Consider the following 20,676-nt stretch of genomic DNA (forward strand, 5'->3'; position numbering starts at 1 on the left):
ACTACTCGGGTGGCTGAGGTGGGAGGATGGCTTGAGCCCAGGAGGTGGAGGTTGCAGTGAGCTGAGATCACGCCACTACACTCCAGCCTGGATGACAGAGCCAGACCCTGTCTTAAAAAAAAAATAAAAATAAGAGAGAAGCAGTGGAAAGAACTGACAGGGACCTTTCTTTAACATGCCCATTAAGAAGGGTCCTTGTCAGAGCTGGGCACCATGATTTCTGCCTATAGTCGAAGCTACTCAGGAGTTCAAGACCAGCCTGAATAATGTAGAGAGACCTCATCTTTAAAAAAAAAAAAGAAAGAAACGTCTTTATCAAAATTGGGAGGAGGACACACCTCCTAAGACCCAAGGCAAAAGAGGTTACCAACCTAAAAGAGTGGGACACTGAAAGAGCGTCCCAAAGATGAAAATCCACAATGAACTGAGAATGGCTATAAAAAAGGAAGAGAGTAAGGACTATTAAAGGGATGAGAAATCTTTACTCCAAGAAACTTGGGAAAAGTCTTGAGAGAGTCCAGTTTTTTGTTTGTTTGTTTTATTTTGTTTTGTTTTGTTTTAAATGAAGGTCAGTTGCAGGTTTGTGTGTTTAGTAATTATTCCTGACAAAACCTGGGACTAGAAAGTTAGGAAGGGCCAGATGCAGTGGCTCACGCCTATAATCCCAGCACTTTGGGAGGCAGAGGTGGGTGGATTGCTTGAGGCCAGGAGTTCAAGACCAGTCTGGGCAACATAGACCCCCATCTCTACAAAAAATTTTAAAAATTATCCAGACATGATGGCACATGCCTGTGATCCCAGCTACTCGGGAGGCTGAGGTGAGAGGATTGCTGAGCATAGGAGGCTCTCATGAGAGGTCACTGCACTCCAGCCTATGCAACGGAGTGAGACCCCATCTCAAAAAAAAAAAAGTTAGAAAGATAGCTCATGAATACTTATAGGATAAGAACAAGCCTAACTGACTTTATTTCTTTGTTTGTGTTGTCTTGATGACTTGAATGATTATCAGGAAAATTATGTAGATAAAAAGCATCTGTCCTTGAACCAAGTCTTTCATAATCTTCTGAATAAGATACAGAAATACAAAACTTATAGATGACTTGTAAGCTTTGTTCCAATTCTAAGTTTTATGAAATACTGTAGTTTTGAGGGAAGGCTTCAAATGTCCATAGCTGATCTTCATCCCTGTAGATCACATTTCAATGTTTTGTTTTGTGTTTTCCAGAGGTCTGATTAAGCTGTCTACTTTAAAACGGCTAGTTGTCTCTTTTCTCTTTCCTCATCCAACCTAGGACGTTTCCTGCAAACTAACAGAAATCTAAGCTTCTGTTGACTTATTTCCTTGCTCTTTTTCTCTAAGAGGTCTTACGTCGGAAGAGTTTATGTTTCTAGCTAGCCTTTATAAAAGTTGTTTATCTAGGCTGAGCACGGTGGCGCACGCCTGTAATCCCAGCACTTTGGGAGGCCAAGGCGGGCGGATCACCAGGTCAAGAATTGGAGACCATCCTGGCCAACATGGTGAAACCCCGTCTCTACTAAAAATACAAAAATTAGCTGGGCGTGGTGGCGGGTGCCTGTAATCCCAGCTACTCGGGAGGCTGAGGCAGGAGAATTGCTGTAACCTGGGAGGCAGAGGTTGCAGTGAGCCAAGATCACACCATTGCACTCCAGCCTGGTGACAGGGTGAGACTCTGTCTCAAAAAAAAAAAAAAAAAAGTTGTTTATCCCACAACTTTTCTTAAAGCTCATTTCCCTGTTCTTTTAACTAGATCTTTACAGAGGACTTTAGCCAGTTGCAACTTACTGTAGATAATAGTGGGTGACCAATATTGGCTTCATTCTAAATTGTTCTCTGCATTTCCTGAAGAGGTGAGCAATGTTTTCCTCAGACTGTCCAGTGGCTAGCCCCCTCTGGGATTGTGTGATTCAGGTTTCTTCCTGGATGTTAACTGCTCTCTCCCTTTCTCCTGACACATTGTCATTGAGTGACAGGAGTGGCAAATATCTGCCCAGACGACACTGCCAGTTTCAAGAAGGGGATTGGCCAAAAGTTCAGATTATGCTTCTAGATTTGAACATTGTTTGCTTACAGGACTGTCATGAAGTCAGGCTCAGAGCTGGTGAAGGCTGGGTTACGAGCATTCTTTGAAAATGCTGCAGAAGATTTGGAGAAGACTTCAGAAAACCTGAAACTTGGGAAGTTCACCCATTCCCGAACGCAGATTAAAGGAGTTTCTCAGAATATTAACTACACTACAGTGGCTCTGCTCCCCATCCTGACGTCCATCTTTGAGCACGTCACTCAGCATCAGTTTGGAATGGATCTCCTCTGTGAGTTCTACTGGTATTTGTCGTGGATGTATGTGCACATGGCCCCAGATAGGAGGTGCAGGGCCCATTCGCTTACATTGACCTTGAGGGCAGAGCAGAGAGAGAATTATTCCATGCCTTTTCCTTCTTCGATTAAAAAAGAAGAAGAAGAAGAAGAAGAAGTAATGTACTCTTGGAATGGAAAGAAATTCCCTAATTTGAATATATAATATTTATCTTTTTCCACTTTTGTTCTGGACCAGAATTTCCCATCTGCTTGTCTAGCTCTCAGCTATTGTACTCTCGCTTAATTTGAAAGGTTATCTGAGTAATACAGTGGGAGATACAGAGTTGCTCCTGGGTTTTTGAGACATCATTTTTCTTATTAAGAAGACTTAATTTATTCATTGGATACCAGGAGCAAAGGAAAAATGCTAACATTTCATTATCTGAGCTTTCAGAAGACCAAAGTTGGTTGGTTTTATTTTAGTTTGCGTTAACACCATATTTCGTGCCACCACCTCCTCCAGCCCCCTGTGCAGATAGTCTGCCACCAGACTTCAGTTTTGCACTTTAAATATTGGGACATGATTTAATTTGACCAGTTGTTGATAGCTAAGACTATGTCTTTCATATCCTTCAACAACTGAAAATCAGTGATTTCTGTTGTGTGGGGGCTGGGAGAACATCCAAACTCATTATTTTGTGTCATAGAAACAATGCAGTTCCTTGGTCGGAAAAGAAAACATTAAATTAGTTCTGAAAGTAGTCCCGGCCTTGGTATGAGCTCCAGACATGGCTAGGGATGTGTAGCCGGCAGATTCACAAGCAAAACATGCCCTTCCCCTAGGAAACATGATAAAATCATACTATTGAATTGCCTTTTGCAGAACACCCAGCAGAGAACCTGGGATAGGCAGATGTGAGGGATTTTGCTCTATCTCTAAGGGAAGTCTAGCAGTTGGACGTATCTTCCTGGGAAATGAGCAAAAGGCTCATTCAAGCTTCAGATTTTCTGCATTCTTCCTTCCAAAGGAAGGAAATATTGCCCTGGATAAAACTGGGCTAAAATGTCTCTCTCTATTGGAAACAAACCAAATCGCATTATGGAAGGACCCATTGGTCATATGATTCCTTTCCCTGTGAAGCGATGTAATCTTCATGATAAGCCCCACAAAGGAACTGGGATTGCTCAGTGGAGGATTTTTCCTATCTTTTTTTTTTTTTCCCAGTCCAGCAATAAGCAAACTGGCATCTGGGTAGAAAAGGGATATGTTTGTTGAGAGAGAAAGGGAGAGATCTTTTACTCTTTACTGATGCTCATGCATTTTTTTTTTCCTCTTCATGGATCCTTTCTGTGTTCAGGATTGATGCAAATCAATGATATTTCTTCTTTGTTTCAGTGGGTGATGTGCAGATTTCATGCTACCACATACTGTGCAGCCTCTACTCCCTTGGGACGGGAAAGAACATTTATGTTGAAAGGTAATTAGTGAACGAAGAGGCTAACACTTTCAGGCGTAGTAAAATGTTACTTACAGCTTTTTAAACACTTAATGATATCATTTCAATCCAGCAAGACCAAAATGCTCACTGATACAGAATGGTGGTCTTGAGCCTTGTTTATGACATGCTTTTGGCAATGTAAAGAAGTGCAATGATGAGGCTATTGAGATTTATGACTCCCGTGGAGATAGCTGGCGAATGTATGTGGCTGGAGAAGCAATATAGCCAAGCTAAATCATGTGCTCATAACCAAAATGTGTTGGAGATATGTCTGTTTCTTCAGAATCACAGCTTCTAAATAGCTTCCAGAGTTTCTGAGGTTAAAGTTCGCTGAGAAGCTCAAGGGACATGAGGCAGTTGCTTTAGTGTTTAATGAGTTTCTGTGTGCTACAACCCTGGACCTTTACCAGTCTTGGCTGTCAGATTTGCCATAGTTTTCAACAAGTGCACACTTTGGTATTAGCAATGCTAGTCAATACTCTTGAGTTTGAGCAAGCTGACTGCAGAAGCGTGTGGGTTCCAGTTTTGCCTCTCTAATCTGCCTGTCGCAGCAGAGGCCCTCGGTGACCCCTTGCTTTTCAGCATCAAATGCCTTGTGTTCTGTTGTTGTTCTGTTTAATCCATGGGGAAGATTGGAAGGATAAACAGTATTAACAAAACTAGATCTTACTCTTATCCTTGGAAGATTTTTGTTTTCTTTCTTGCCTTTTCAAACAAGCAAACTGGAAAGAATTCGGTCTGTGCTTACAATTACTTAATCTAAAATCCTTCAGTATCTGCTTTCTATGTGCTGCCTCTATGTGTATAATGCTTTTATCAAACAAATTAGTAGCGAACCCTTGTCTCATGTCAGAACTTATATTTATTCAAATTGCAGTTTCTCAATATAGCCAAAGATGAAATAAAAGACTACAGCCCCTTCAAGAACTAAGGAACTACTGACTTGAAGTCATGTACTAGAAACCAAAAAATGTTGTAGAAATGTCTGTTTCTTCATAATCACGGCTTATAAATAGCTTCCAGAATACAAGAAATTGAGGAACTAATGGCTACGTTTGTTTTTATTATGATTTTAAGTCTTTAACAGTTGTCAGGCTTTCCTTACTGTTTTACATAAAATATAGATAAATCATTTGTAATTTAGGATAGGAACTGGGCAAAGTTTTATCCGTATTTTATACCAAATCACAGAAAAATCAACCAAAAATTTTTCTATTAATGCCAAATTTCACTTGAGGCAGATGTTTTTAGTTTATTTCTCCCACTGAGCATTTGTAAATACATCCTCAGTATCTTTCTCATTCTCTCGTTATATGTATATAAGTATACATTCACCCGTATGTCTGTATGTTTCTTGGTACAATTTTTTGTAAAGCTTATGCATTCTTCTCTTGAAAAAAAAAAAAAGTCAAAAAGTCAACTCTGAAGTGTCAGACCAGAAAAAGACTGCTCTTCATGTGACTTTCTATCCTTTATTCATGTATTCATTCCAGGTTGATTGTGTATCTGCAGCACCGTGAAAATTGTGCCTGTGCTTCGTACTCCATGTTGGTAGAAGTCAAGGCTTGGAGAAGCCCCTAGGTCAAGGCTGTCCCTATTGCTTTTTTCTGTTTTTTTTTTTCCTAAATATTTTTTCCCCTGAACTATGTTTCTCATCTGTGTGTTGGTTATTAGGTACATTGCTAGTTCTCGGGAGTGGAGAGGATGTGTGTGCTTGTGTGTTTTAAAATGGAGGAGAATGAACAGGAAGAAACAGCAGGCAGCTTCACATCTGAGAAGCTGGCTCAGGACTAACTCTTTCTCCCTAAATCAGCCGTGTGTTTAGCCCTAGCAATGTGCCAACGCTCAGCCTCTGATGTTCTCCCCCAGCTAAAGTAAGCAGCTGGCCCAGGTGAGAGGTTGGTGAAACTCAGTGCATCCTAGAGTCATAGGACTTGTGTTTAGTGATTTAATGTAACTGTATTGCCTACTTAGAGGACTCAAGTCAGTGGCCACAAAACGGGCTACTTCTTTCGCTTTGCCTGACCTCCAGGGTTTCTCTAGGCTAGGAGTCCAAGTTATGAGAATGGCAGATGGCATGTATACTTTTCCCTACTCTGTTCCCATCTGCTACTCTGTAATGGAACGTGGCCCCACACGCATGCTGCCCACCAGGTCTCCCGTGGCCTGCTCACACCCTTCATCCTCATTGTTTCAGGCAAAACCTTATCTTTTGGCCCCCTTAAAACCCCTATATTCACTTCCAGAGGCCAAAGTCCTCTTCCAGGTCTGGAAAGTATGTTTCCATTTCGGTGTCCTTACTTGATTTGGTTTTCATATTTTATGGGTTCAGAGTTACTGTACATTTTCCAATTTTAGCATAGATCAAGATGTCTTCCCAGTTTCTTTTCATTTCTTGTGGGTTTCACAGAGGAAAGTACGATGAACCCACCATTTCTCTACCACCTTTTGCTGACGTCTCCTTGACTGATGAACGTATGTAAGGGAATCACTACATACTTGCTTTCCAGCTACACCTGGAGTATGCTTTGTGGATAGAAATGATTCAAGACACCTTGGTGATAGGGTTGACTGTGAGGGGCAAAGTCACTGAAACAGAGTACAGACATTTCTTTTGGAATATTTTCTAATTGAGACAACAACACTGAGAATGTCATTGACAAGTGGAGTTTGCAGACACAAAATTTCAGAGAAGGGTAATGGTTTGTGCGTTTAATCATGCAGAATACCAAATTATTTAACTTGGAGATACTTTCATGAACTTAAAGAGCATTTGATGGGGGTTATTCAAGAAAGCAAAGCTTGAAACTTGATAACATTAAACACTGGGTCTCAGTTTTGTTTCAAATGAAGACTGAGTTTTCTACTTCATGCTTTAAAGCTACTTTGTTTCTTTCATCCTGTCTGGCTCCCTTTGACCAATTATTTCTGATCAGACATTGCACAATGTTCCCTAAACCTCTAAGGTCACCATCACTGCTGTCTAGACCCGTGTCCTGCCCTGTCCCCACTGTGCTTTCTGCTTCTCTGTTACATGTTATTTCCTCTCTTTAGTACCCTCTGGAATATAAATGAAGGAACTTTCAAAATTGCAAAGCACCATTTACGTGCAAGATATTATTATTATTACTTTGATGATTTTGTCTTTTCCTATCCCTAACAATCGATTTTGAGAGGCAAGATTCAGATACATGGAAATAAAACTGAGAGATTGAAAAGGAAAGTGCTACTTGTCAAATTAGGGTGTAACAAAAACTGAAATACAAACTGAACACTGTCCAGTCTGTCACCATTGACCAAGTATGTATTGTGTGAAAAATACTGTATGAGGCAGTGAGAACCGAGACCAGACGAGCCTGGGCAACCTGGCAAGACCCAGTGGCTACAAAAATTTTTTAAATCAGCCAGTCACGGTGGCACATGCCATAGTCCTAACTATTCAAGAGGCTGAGGTGGGAGGTTGTGTGAGCCCAGGCTTTCAAGGCTGCAGTAAGCTGTGATAGCACCACTGCACTCCAGCCTAGGCTACGAAATAAAAACTTGTCTCTAAATAAAGAGAGTTTCCATATCCAATGATAAACCCTTCCAATATATCCTCTGGTTATTATGGAGCTGTTTCTGTAGGCTTTTCTCTGCGGGAAGCTTGGCCCATACCAACACTCCCCGCTGGGGAGCACTAATGACCAGTGAGCCTTATATTAATAACAGCAAGTCTTTGCCTAGCTCAATCCCTCCTTGGGCTTTGGGACCAAAGTCATTCACACTGATATTTCATAGCCAGGAGGATTAATTGGCAGACTTCTGGGTTTTACTTTTACAGACTTCTCAGTTTTACTCTTTTTTTTCCCCTGGGTTTAACTTTTTAACAGCTAGGCCAAGAGAGCTGTTGTTTATTTCTTGGCAAGAAGCTAATTAGCACCAATGTGCGCCCCAGAGTAGAAAATGCCCTGTTGTGGAGCTTGTGGAGTGGTCAGGTTTGTTAGTAATTAATATGAGAGGGCAGGGCCAGTCCCCTGAGTCAACACAGCACCAGAGAACTGAGACTTAGCAACAGCCTTTTACCCCAAGGACTGCCTTCGTGTCTGACTAACCTTCTAGAAATCCACTTTCAGGAGATCATGGTTTTAATTTTGGTCAAAGAAAGAGGGGAAAAAAAAGAGAATAATAATGGATCTATCCAGTCCCAAGCCACCTCGGGACCCCTTGTCTCCTAGGTTCATCTCTGTGTAAAATTTGCTGTCAGGCAGGACGCGGTGGCTCACGCCTGTAATCCCAGCACTTTGGGAGGCAGAGGCGGGCGGATCACCTGAGGTCAGGAGTTCAAGGCCAGCCTGGCCAACATGGTGACACTTCGTCTCTACCAAAAATACAAAAATTAGTCGGGTGTGGTGGTGCGTGCCTGTGGTCCCAGCTACTCGGGAGGCTAAGGCAGGAGAGTCGCTTGAACCTAGGAGGCAGAGCTTGCAGTGAGCTGAGATCGCACCACTGTACTCCAGCCTGGGCGACAGATCAAGACTGTCTCAAAATAAATAAATAAATGAAGCTATCAGATTTGAAATCTTGCCCCTTGTTATTCCTGATTTTCATCCAGGTTTTCTTTCCCAATGCTCTCCCTGTGGCCTTTCTTGTCCTTTCACAATTTATCTCCTTATTTCTTCCTCCAATTCACAAAGCAAGACTGAAGAGAGAAAACACCATATTTCTCCTCATTGGCCACTATGGTAAAGATGGTAAAACTCTTAGCTGAAAAAAATTGCCTCCTGTGAATGCCTGTATTGGATATGTAGAAGTACTCACTATCCTCAGTTGTCACCGAGGGAATTGGCAACTCAGGTCTGAAGTTAAAATGATGCCCCTCTTCCCACGCCTGGCCACCACCTGGAGCTTAGTAAAGAAGAGAAATAATCCGGGAAGAGCAGGTGCTGAGGAGGAAAGGCAGGGGAATAGGCCTGGCCTGGGGCCTGCCCAGAAGTGAAGCTGCATTGTGAAAGCTTCGCCAATATCACCTGCGTCTCAGCAGTCTCCATCTCCGTCTCTGGGCAGCATTGATACACAGGGCACAATAGGACTGGTTTGTCCAAGGGCCTCCACTCTGCCTCTGGAGCAGTCCTGGGTGGGGAGGTTTTAGCAGTCAAACCTTTATCCAAAGGACAAGACTGAGCCATCAGCTAAGAAGAGATTGCCTGACTGAGGACCTGTCAATCCAGTGTTGCTGACTGGGGGCTGATTTTAAAGTTATCGGCTCAAATGCTTCATAGCCAAGTAGGCTATCAGCCAAGCCTAAGAAGAAGATAAAACATAAAACCACATACATTAACTTCCCCTTATAGTAATTTAAAAGATCACTTTTTAAAATATGTTTGGTAACTTGAATGAAGACTGGGTGGGTTTTCGAAGGAATGCACAGCTTTCTGCCAACTCACCCACCCTTCCCTCCTCCTTCTCTCTAGTTCAGCAGATTTATATCTCAAGGAGAGCACTTCTGTATACCCTAGATTTGCTGTCTGCAGATTCTATCATAGTCTTGTGCAGTCATTTTTTTTCAAGACCAGTTAAGATCACAATTTTTCTTTTCTTTTCTTTTTTTTGTTTTTTGAGATGGAGTCTTGCCCTGTCACCCAGGCTGGAGTGCAATGGTGTGATCTCAAGTCTTTTGTTTTTGTTTGTTTGCTTGCTTCACAGGAAGACTTAAGAACGAGACCTTAAGATATGGTGGACAGTCAACTATTTGTACAAAAGAGAGAAAGGAGTAACCGTTATTTGAGGTCTCTCCTGTAAATCAAGCAGTAGGTTTTAGGACCTATTGTTTCTGTTGTAAGGGCAGGTCTTTTAGTTTTGTGTCTCATTGGTGCTTTGGTGTGCTACCTACTGTTCCCACTAGCGGACACAGGCTCCATCCATAGCAGAGAATAGACACAGAGAAATTACACAGATTTCAAAGCATTTTTGAGAACAGGGAGGATCCATCTCAATTTGGATACCAGCAGAACTTGCTCTCACACATGCTGGGAGAGAGGGACAAAGCCGCACAGTGTGTTATATCATCTTAACCAGTTAAGAACTAGGATCTGGCCGGGCGTGGTGGCTCACGCCTGTAGTCCCAGCACTTTGGGAGGCCGAGGCGGGCAGATCACAAGGTCAGGAGATCGAGACCATCCTGGCCAACATGGTGAAACCCCGTCTCTACTAAAAAAAAAATAGAAAAAGAAATTAACCGGGCATGGTGGTGGGTGCATGTAGTGCCAGCTACTCGGGAGGCTGAGGCAGGAGAATGGCGTGAACCCGGGAGGCGGAGCTTGCAGTGAGCTGATATCGCGTCACTGCACTCCAGCCTGGGTGACAGAGCAAGACTCCATCTCAAAAAAAAGAACTAGGATCTAAGTAGTGAGAGCATTGGTTAGTGTCTAGAGAAAGAGGAGGGGAAGAAGTGCATGCAAGCTTGCTGAGCCTAGTGCCTAGGGATGTCCATGGATTAATCTATGGGGAAGGCCTGGTCTGCCAATGCATGGGGCCAGCATGTGGGGGGCCACACTTCTCAATGGACTTCTTTGTTTCCAGGCAACGCCCTGCCCTTGGAGAATGTCTGGCCTCGCTGGCAGCTGCCATACCAGTGGCATTCCTGGAGCCCACCCTTAATCGCTACAATCCACTCTCGGTCTTCAACACCAAAACCCCCAGGGAGAGGTCTAGTAAGTATCTCCCCTCAAAGGTCATCAACCCATTTCATGTGCTGAGAGGAGAGGAGCCACACAGGCAGGGAGCAGCAGCCCTGCAGCACTGTGGCTTTCTTGGTCTGAGAGGAGCCAGGAGGTGAGGTTAGGGACTAGGTTGCAGGTCTCCATCTTACTGGAGAAATAAGCATGGGCAAGGCTTTGTTATAATTAGGCTTTGGTTTCCTCTTCTGTAAAGTGAGGAGTCAGTGTTGCTGATTTTGAAATCCTTTCCATCCTAAGACCTCAGGGTCTCTTGTCTGCTCTGGGTTTCAATTCCCCTTCTGCACCTGGGGATGTGACTCCTTTTTTGCAGTCCCTCTCCAGAGTGGTATCAGAAGGTGCGCATCCACAGTAATAACCTAATTATACTCTTCAAGTCCATGGAGAGGCGTGCTTCTAAAGATCCTGATGACACATTTTTGTCTTCATGGAAGATAAGACAGAAAAGCACCAAAAGGAAGAGAAAGTATACAAGAAAGAATATTTCTTAGCAAACGTATTGACACGCTAGGTTCCACAACAGGGTGGCAAACTATGACCACAGGGCAAATTTGGCCCCCTGCCTATTTTTGTAAATAAAGTTTTATTTGAACACAACCACACCTACTTATGTACATTTGGTCTGTGGCTGCTTTAGCACGACAATGGCAGAGTTGAGTAGAGGCAGGAAAGTTTGGCCCACGAGGCCTAAAATATTTACTATCTGGCCCTCTACAGGAAACGTTTTCCACCCTCTTTTGTAGAATGATCCTGGAACTAAAATCCAAGGCAGGTTGTAAATCTGCTTCTGGAGGGTCCTTGTATCTGGGTTAATTGTGATCCTGCCTAAGGACAAGGAAATAGAATAGAGGAGCTTCAAGTAGGAGCCTTGAATCAAGCTTGGACTCCAACTAGAAAGAACTGCGATGATTCCATCTATTCTGAAGCAAAAATTACCAAACTGTAGGCTAATCAATATTAAGGGAAAACAAGCTACAGTAAATTATTTTCAACCAGAACTTTTTCTATTCAGAACCAATGTTTTCTTAAAATATTGCTATACACTACCAGTAGATGTCTGGACGTGGTAGCAATTCCATTTAGTTCAAGCCCCCTTTCTCAAACTGCCATGAGATTGAAGGAAGAAGCATTCTGAGCAAGAAAGGGCTCATGCCACACTTTTCTTTGCCACTGCTGTTTTTTTCATCTAAAAATGCGAAGTGCTAAGCCATGGCAGCTTTATTCCCACTCGCTTCTTGTTACTTCAGGTAAGAGGAGCACATTGCCCCCCAGAAATGATCACCAGGACAATTCAGATAAGGCCACTAATAAAAATCTTTCACTGAGCTAGAATACAGTGGAGACTAGTGTTCTCAGAGGTAGTCAAGAGAAACGTTGCCAAGATGCCTCAACTTTCCAAAGTCCCGTATGAAATCTGTAAGTTAACCTTTCCTCAACCGCTTCAGCCTCATCTCACCCTTTCTTCCCTTTGAAATTAGCAAAAAAAAAAAAAAAAAAGGGTGGGGGGGGGGGGATTTCCAACCTTTTTTTTTCTTCCCACTCCTGATTCCAAATGAGTCCTGGCTTTCCACCGAAGTGGAAGCTGAGCAACAGAGCAGACTTTGGTGAAGTTGAGAAGTGGCTGTGACATCTCCAGGCAAATGCCAGCCCAGGTGTTGCTCCCTGACTCCAAAGGGACATGGGGCCCAGTCATGACAGTTCTGGATATGTATACATTTATTCTGCTTCAACTGTCACTTGAGAAATAGTGTATCTCTGTCTGTATACCAGCACTGTGTAGAGCTTCACCTGGGGAAAGAGAGAAACTGCCTCTGCTCTTCAGTTCATAAAGGCACAGTAGCAGGGTGAAATGAGGATGTGACAAAGATAGAGGAAAGCCTAGGTTAGCTTTGGGAGGGAGGGGAATTAGTCTCTTGCATTGTGCTCCTTCCCAAGAGCTATTTGAAAAGTGTTCCTTTTCATTCTATATACCTTTGCATTGATTTGATAAGACATATTCATAAATAAAAAATGACTCCTCATCATTGCATACTCCAAAGGAAGAAAAGAGACAAGGTTGTAATTAGAGATGACACAGTCCTTTATCCATTAGTGACACACTATGGGACTCTATGTCCAGCTCCCCTGAGCCCATGTCTTCCATCACTGGCTTTAGCAAAGAGTGAATGCTGACCGTGTATATGGCTCTTAAAAAGTTTATCTAGAGCCAGAGAATGACTGTTGGCTTAATGAGCTGTAAGAAGGTAGACTTCATTCATTACAAAGTGGGTGGCCTGAGGGATAAAGGGCGGGGAGGAATGTATAAGGTGACAAGTGATGTGAGCCTGTGATTTAGAAATACAATATGAACTGATTTATCATGTCTTCAGTTAATTGGGCATCTCTATTAATTGACACTTGATGCTTTGCCAGCAGAATTACTCAGATTAGTATCTTTGATGCCCTGTAACATCCTGGTGCATTTTCTTCCTTATCCAAAAATTATTAAGATATACCTAGAAAAAGTTTAATACTGTTATGAGCCAGTTATTCAAAACTAGTTAAATCCTTAATTATGGGTGGCAGTGATCTATTAATCAGAACACTAGATGTCGGACCAAAGCATCCTATTACCAGTCAGTTTGCTTTTCTTCTGTACCCTATTGGAACTCTTTTCTCTTTGGTTGATTATTCCAACTCTAATGTAAGCCATCTGTCTGTGTTGCAAAGAGAAGAGGTGCTAAAATGAGGCACACAAGACTTTAGCATCTAATCCGGTGATTCTTGAATTCTAACGCGCATCAGAATCACCCGGGAGGCTTGTTCAAGACTGTTGAGCCCCACCCCTAGGGTTTCTAATGCAGTAAGTCAGTTTGGAGTGAGGCCCAGGAATTTGCATTTTCAGCCGGTCTCCAGGTGATGCTAGTGCTGCTGGTAGGAGGACCGCACTTTGAGAATTATTGATCTAGAAGATAAAAGGACAGTGATTCTTAAGATTCCCCCTAACAGTCTTGCGTCTGATTCTAAGAGGACACAGCTGAGGCTGTTTTTCTAGCAGCTAACTCGGAATTCATTCTGTGGGTTTATGCTGTGGCATTTGAAGTACAAAACACCCTGAATCACAAATGTTTGTTCCACTCAAGGACCAATTACGTATAAATAACTTTTAAAGGTCATTATAATGGCTCCAGTGCAGCAACCTCAAGCAACTCTGTTTTTCTTAGGCAGCGGGCAAAAAGTGTTCATGATGATGTATTGTCTATGTGACATTTAAACAAACGCACCTGAGCCTTATCGTTTATAATCCCATGGCAAATAGTTGTAAATTTCAGTTGCGTCTATGGCAGTGGCATTGTTCTGTGTGTAGAACCTCAAGGTAGAACGTTTGACTTCCCTGTGTTTACCTCTGTACTCTGAGAGTATGTGTATAAAATTATTTTGTTTGCAAGGGTCTCTCCAGACTCCCATGATCTTGTTACCCATGGCCATTGTTGTCCTGCTGCGAGATGCAGGACAGACTCATTCTCTGCAAATGACCATATCTGACCCATAATTTCCTTCTGCAAATCACAAGAGTTCAGGGTTCTTTGGCTTTCATGCTGTTAATCCTTTTCAATTGTCTGGGTTTTAAAAGATATTGGTCCACCCCTGACATCCAAGGAGGAGAGATTTTTAGCCTTCTATCCACCAGAAGGCTCTAGTGATAGCAACAAAAGTCATCACTAGGGAAAGGCTAATAGTGCTTCACTGGGCCTATTCCATAGCATAAAGACTGCTGGGATCCATTGCTTTGCAACTGCACATCCTGTCCAGGTAGCATCACTTGTCTCAGCTGCAGATTCATTCTCTCCAAGATAGCTGGGATTATTCTGTATCTCTGCTCCATGCACTATAACCATGAGAGAAATTGAGACAGTCCCTTTCAATTGACCAGTGTTCCTGAAGGCCAAGGAATTTGGTATGGCCTCTCCTATTTATTAATCCTTCAATTCCAATGGATATAAAATCTGAAAATCTAGAGAAGAAAGACCTCAAGCCAATGGTAATCCCAATGGCAAAGGGCCTGCAGGCATAACCCAATTCACTAAACATACATTTGTATTTGCAGTCTTCTGCTTTATCTTTGGAAACGTATGAGAACTTTGCATTTGATTCCAAATATCAAAAATAATTTCCTCAAATCTTCCAGTGAACTGATGTTCTGGGAAAGCACACCACATTTTTCCTGTGGCTTCCCAGACTGCCTAGCTCCTTCAGTGTCGGATGTTTTTGCCCCAGTTTGAGAAGTTTGGCCTGAGGAGGAAGTACACACATTCTGTAGGAAGCAGTTAGATCAATGGGTGCATATGCAAACCTTTGGGCTTGTGGCTCTTACTCAGAATTGTCCATGTCCCTCCACTCAGAGCCCTTGTTATCTTCTAACATGTCAGGAACTTCAGGATGCTTCCAGTCTTCCTCCCATCTTGCAGGAAAGAGTGTCCTTTACCTTAAGGGAAGCAGGACAGATAAGCCCTGGATTTTTCTGTTTACAGTTCTTGCATCTGACAGCCCTCCCTGGTTGAATATTGAACTCTGTCTGTTGATACTTTAGCCTGTGTGTCCTTGTCTAGAGCAGCACCCTCAATCATTCAGGGTGAGGAAAAGATAAGGCTCCCACGATTCCTTACCAATCAGTCCTTGGAAACAAAAAGGATTAAGTGATTGACAGGGAGTCAATCAGGCCACCTCAGGTCATCCATCATTTCTATTGTGAAGCCAGAAATCAGTCCACGTGCGATGCTTTTCCCCCCAGAATTCCAGCTGGATGGAAAGTTGTTGTTTCTGGTCCAGCTGAAGGACTATTAGATGAGTGGACTTTTATTTTTCCTTTTGTAAGCCGAGTATAGATGTGATCCAGGCAATGGCACCACAGCTTGGAACTAAACACTGATCAGTTGCTTTTCTCCTCTGGTTACTGATTTTCCTGCAGGGGACACACTAAGGCCCAGGCAGGCAAGCCAAGAGGGAGAAGCCAAGAGACTGGCTTCATCACAGGATAGTCTTAGGAACTAACTATCCCTCATCCTTGTGTCTGCTGTACTCCTTTAACCATGTGTTTGTTTTAACCTCACCTCAACATGACATCTAGGAAGATAATGCAGCCTCTGGAAGCTGCAGTCTGTTCACAGACAGCTGGAGGACAAAAGCCACTCCACATCCAAGCTCACTGCTGTGAAGCTCTAGAAATTTATTTCTAAAGACCAAAGGAAAGGAGGGGCAGAGAGAAAGAAGCTTGCACCCACTGTGCTTTTGAATTTCTGTCCCTTTATTCTTCCTCTCAATCAGTTCTGGGGATGCCAGACATGGTAGAAGACATGTGTCCTGACATCCCCCAGCTGGAAGGCCTGATGAAGGAAATCAACGACCTGGCCGAGTCAGGGGCCCGGTACACAGAGATGCCCCATGTCATCGAGGTGATCTTACCCATGCTCTGCAACTACCTGTCCTACTGGTGGGAGCGGGGGCCTGAGAACCTGCCCCCCAGCACAGGGCCATGCTGCACCAAGGTCACCTCTGAACACCTCAGTCTCATCCTGGGCAACATTCTGAAAATCATCAACAACAACCTGGGCATCGATGAGGCCTCCTGGATGAAGCGCATTGCAGGTACCGACCCCTTTCTCCCCAGTCCCCAGCCCAGGGGCCAGGATAACTGGATTCTTTTTTCATCTCTATTATTAACTCCAAGATGGTTTTGCACAAGCTCTATTCTACATTTAAACCTCCCCATGCACACCCCAGTTGCTTAACAGTAAAAAGAATTGACATATTCCCCTGAAGAGCTTCCTGGAGCCAATGCTCCCGGCCCACTCCCCTACTCATCCAGGCCCCTCAACTCTCCAGGAAGCCCTTCTTAATCAACTCCACTCAAATCCAATGAGCATTGCTTTATTTGATTTTGGTACTCAAGAATCCCAGTTGCTCTTACAGTAATAATTGTCCAGAATTTTCCTGGTAAGTAATCCTGTGTATTTTCCACTTGTATAAAACTCACTGCCATCTGACCTACACTATAAGTTCCTTACTGTCACTCTGCATTTGTATTTCACTCTGTGCTTTCTAAGACACTGTCTCATGCGGGCTCACGGTAGTGGCACTTTGTTTTTTTTTCTTTTGTATCCCTCCAAAGTTACTTGCACACAGCCAGCTCTCAATGAATGCTATTAGCCAATTTTCTCTTCCTGAAGCAACTTCAAAAAAAGGACAGGCTTGGAAAATCAATAACTATACTTTCCACAGTCAGGAAACCACAAATATTTTGTGTCGTCTGTGTCAAACTACAGTCCAAGGAGATAGAAGCTAAGGCAAAATTACTGCTTTTGATGGACCTATGATTTAGGTAGTGGAGTCCACCAGTAACATCTTTACCCATATAATCTCCTGGACATGAAAACAATGGCTAAGCTAAAGGGAACTATTAATCCAACACTGGTATTTACTTTCCTGGACAAAGGAATCAATGTCCTTCTGCAGGACCAAGGAAGAAAAGTTACTGCTTCTTCTGTCTCACAGATGAACTAAGATCAAAATTATAAATATCTTGGGTGCTAATTGGTGTTCCTCTATTACCCATTAGCCCTAAAATATTGTTAACCATAAGGTAATTTTTCCATGAGTTTTACTTGGTAAATCTGAATTAAGGGAAGGAAGGGTTTCAAAAAAATCTCCTCCCTTACCTCCCTAGAGGTGCGCAGAGGGAAAGTGTCACAACATGAGGGCCACTGATGGAAACTGAAGTTCGGCCTGTTATTCCACAGGTGAATCTAGACTTCATTCAGACAGGCTACTTACTTCTTGGTGACTAAACAAAGTCAATTTTAAGTAGTAACCCCAAATCACCCACATAAGGTGTAGCCATTCCGATTACATATCTAAAGCAGAGTTGCTCGTTGAAGAAGGCTAAGAAGTCACAACTTCTTGGTGAATGCAGAGAGTGCCATTAACCTTCTCTTTCTAAAAGTATCTTTTTTATAAAAGTAAAATATAAAGTGATATTTTGAAGAAAATTGCTGGAATGCAAGCTGTTTCCAGCTGAAATGCCTTAAGCTAAAGACACTTTGAAAACGTGAATGTAGATTGTCAGTGGTTCACAACTCTCACTCACTCATTTTTTTCTTACAATTACTCTGGTCTTTAAAAAAAAAAAAACAATGGAAAGGCATATTGCTCTTTCTCTGATTGCTTGTTTCTGCTTTTCAACTTCTAGTGATCACCCCAGCCTCTTTTTGTTCATTTATAATTGATACCAGACTTACATCCCTCCCTCAGAGCCCAGAGGAGTCTCCAGGCAGTAGGTTGGCAGGTTTCAAGTGTTGAGGCTGAGGATGGTAGTCGGGTTAATGTGCTTTTAACAACAGATTGTTCTGTAAAATAACCAGAAAGCATCTATTGAGTGCCCGCTCTTAGCACAGTACTTGTTGTTAATAAAAGGCTTCCTTCAGGAAGTTTACAATCTGCAAGTGAGCCGAAAGCAAAAAGAATGGACTATAAAATAATACAAAATAGTCTGTCATGAAGAGCTAAGGGGTGTGGCATAGGCCATGTGTGCATGAGAGGTTCGAGGGAGGCAGGGGCTCCTCATGGCTTGGAAGAGCAGAGCAGGAATATGGACCTTCTCCCATAGTGGCCTCGGTTCCCCATCCCCCAAGGTGACTCTATGAGAGGGAAGTATCAAGGGGAAGATTGAGGAAGGGAACAAGGGGCAGGTGCCATCCTGAGTCGATGGGATTCCACGGCCTCACCTTTCAGTCATGTCTTTCATCAATTGCCGTAATACGTGAAATGACGGGGAGGCTCTTTGTAAACGCAGTGTATGCACAGCCCATCATCAGCAAAGCCAGGCCCGACCTGCTGAGAAGCCACTTCATCCCAACTCTGGAGAAGCTGAAGAAAAAGGCTGTCAAGACGGTGCAGGAGGAGGAGCAGTTGAAAGCCGATGGCAAAGGGGACACCCAGGAGGCAGAACTCCTCATCCTGGACGAGTTCGCGGTCCTCTGCAGAGATCTCTATGCCTTCTACCCCATGCTGATCCGCTACGTGGACAACAACAGGTACAGTGGAGACCACTAGGAGCCTGTCTGCCCCTCTGTGGGGCTAGTTTAGGCAACAGAATAAAATGGAAAGATGGTGTTGGGTTGTTAACAGTGAGATAAAGGAGGCGATAGCCGCCCCCACCATTCTCCTTCCCAACACCAATGGTTCCTGCTGTAGGAGCTCTGGGCATTGCTTTCCTGGAGCACTGATTCTGTATGGTCTGTGACATGGCCATCTCCTCCATCCTTACGGGCTACCACAGGTCAGAGGAAGTTGGTCAAATAAAGGTAGCAGTGACCCACTTCTGCCCCTCTGCTGTTCACTAACGTATTCCTTCAACCAATACTGCCTGACTGTGTGTTAAGCGCTCTTCTAGGCTTTAAGCGATAGGAGTGAACAGAAAAGACAAGCTCTCTGGCCTAGGGAGATTTCTTTCTGGGGCCAGGAGAGGTGCGTACACAATAAACAACCCATATAAGTAAATTATATAGAGCAGGGTAAGGGGAATTAGGAGGGTCAGGGTGGAGTGGAGTTGTGTTTTTAGATAGAATGTTACTGAGAAATCAACATTTGAGCAAAGACCTGAAGTCAGTAAAGTTTGGAACCAGAAAGATCTGGGGCGAGGGTGTTGCAGGAAGAGGAAACGTCTGGTGCAGGCACCAAGAAAAAAGTGTGTTTGGGATGTTCAAGCGACCAAAAGGAGGCCAGTGTAGCTGAAGCAGAGGGAGGGGTGGGGAAGAGCAGTAGAAGATGTCAGAGAGGCAACATGGGGCCGAGAGTCCAGGCCTGGGACGCCACTGTGAGGACTCTGACTTTGACTCTGAGTCAGATAACAAGCCCCTGGAGATTTTGAGGGAGTCTGTAATGTGATCTGATTCACTCTTTGAGCACTGTAGCAAGAGGTGGAGGCAGTAGGGAAGGAAGAAGACGAGTAGGAGGTTCTCCATGATCCAGGCAAGAGTGGAATGTGATCCATAGAAATTGAAAGTGGATTAGCAGTGTCAGGGATGGGAGAGAGTGATGGGGAGGGACTGCTTTATGCTTTTTTTTAAGCACTGGGCTTTCCTTTTGGGGTGATGAAAACATCGTGGAACTGGATGATTGTAGTTTCACAACATTGTGAATGTGCTAAACATCACTGATTGCAAATTTTATGTTATATGCATTTTACCGGGTTTTATTATATATATATAATATATAATAATATATATATATATATATTTTTTTTTTTTTTTTTTTTGAGACGGAGTCTCACTTCGTCACCCAGGCTGGAGTGCAGTGGCGCAATCTCGGCTCACTGCAAGCTCCGCCTACTGGGCTCACGCGATTCTCCCACCTCAGCCTCCTGAGTAGCTGGGATTACAGGCGCACGCCACCATGCCTGGCTAATTTTTTGGTATTTTAGTAGAGATGGGGTTTTACCATGTTGCCCAGGGTAGTTTCAAACTCCTGAGCTCAAGCAATCCGCCTGCCTCGGCTTCCCCAAAGTGTTGGGATTACAGATTACAGGCGTGAGCCACCACGCCTGGCCTTCTTTTTTTTTTTTTTTTTTGAGACAGAGTCTCGCTCTGTCACCCAGGCTGGAGTGCAGTGGTGTGATCTCGGCTCACTACAAGCTCCGCCTCCCAGGTTCACGCCATTCTCCTCCCAGGTTCACGCCAGTCTCCTCCTCAACCTTCTGAGTAGCTGGGACTACAGGCGCATACCACCACACCCAGCTAATTTTTATTGTATTTTTTTAGTAGAGACAGGGTTTCACCATGTTAGCCAGGATGGTCTCAATCTCCTGACCTCGTGATCCACCCGCCTGGACCTCCCAAAGTGCTGGGATTACAGGCGTGAGCCACCATGCCCGGCCCTTTTGTTTGTTTGTTTGTTTGTTTTCTGTAAGTTGATGGTGGCTGAGGCCAAGATGGTAGCAGTGAAGGTTGCCAGAAGTTATCAGATTCTGGGTCTGTTTTGAAGGTAGAGCCCTTGGAATTTCCAAATTGGGAATGAGAGAAAAGAGAGGAGTCAAAAATGATTCCAGGAATTTTGCCTGAGTACATGGAAGATTGGCCTTTTTAGCAATTGAGGAAGACTGTGGATACATCAG

The 20,676-nt window shown here is 43.5% G+C and overlaps 1 protein-coding gene across 2 annotated transcripts in view; it reads left to right on the forward strand.

The window, feature by feature from the left end:
- The window catches only part of RYR3 (ryanodine receptor 3), a 580,370-nt gene that overhangs the window by 463,249 nt on the left and 96,445 nt on the right, over positions 1-20,676 (forward strand). For both annotated transcript variants that reach the window (XM_055363234.2, XM_055363233.2), the window contains exons 63-67: positions 2,093-2,331; positions 3,714-3,795; positions 10,375-10,505; positions 15,834-16,154; positions 18,358-18,598. In XM_055363234.2, the coding sequence (XP_055219209.2) occupies positions 2,093-2,331; positions 3,714-3,795; positions 10,375-10,505; positions 15,834-16,154; positions 18,358-18,598 (1,014 nt within the window). The remainder of the gene's footprint in view (positions 1-2,092; positions 2,332-3,713; positions 3,796-10,374; positions 10,506-15,833; positions 16,155-18,357; positions 18,599-20,676) is intronic.

Source organism: Gorilla gorilla, chromosome 16, assembly GCF_029281585.2.
Source record: "Gorilla gorilla gorilla isolate KB3781 chromosome 16, NHGRI_mGorGor1-v2.1_pri, whole genome shotgun sequence".
NCBI lineage: Eukaryota > Metazoa > Chordata > Mammalia > Primates > Hominidae > Gorilla > Gorilla gorilla.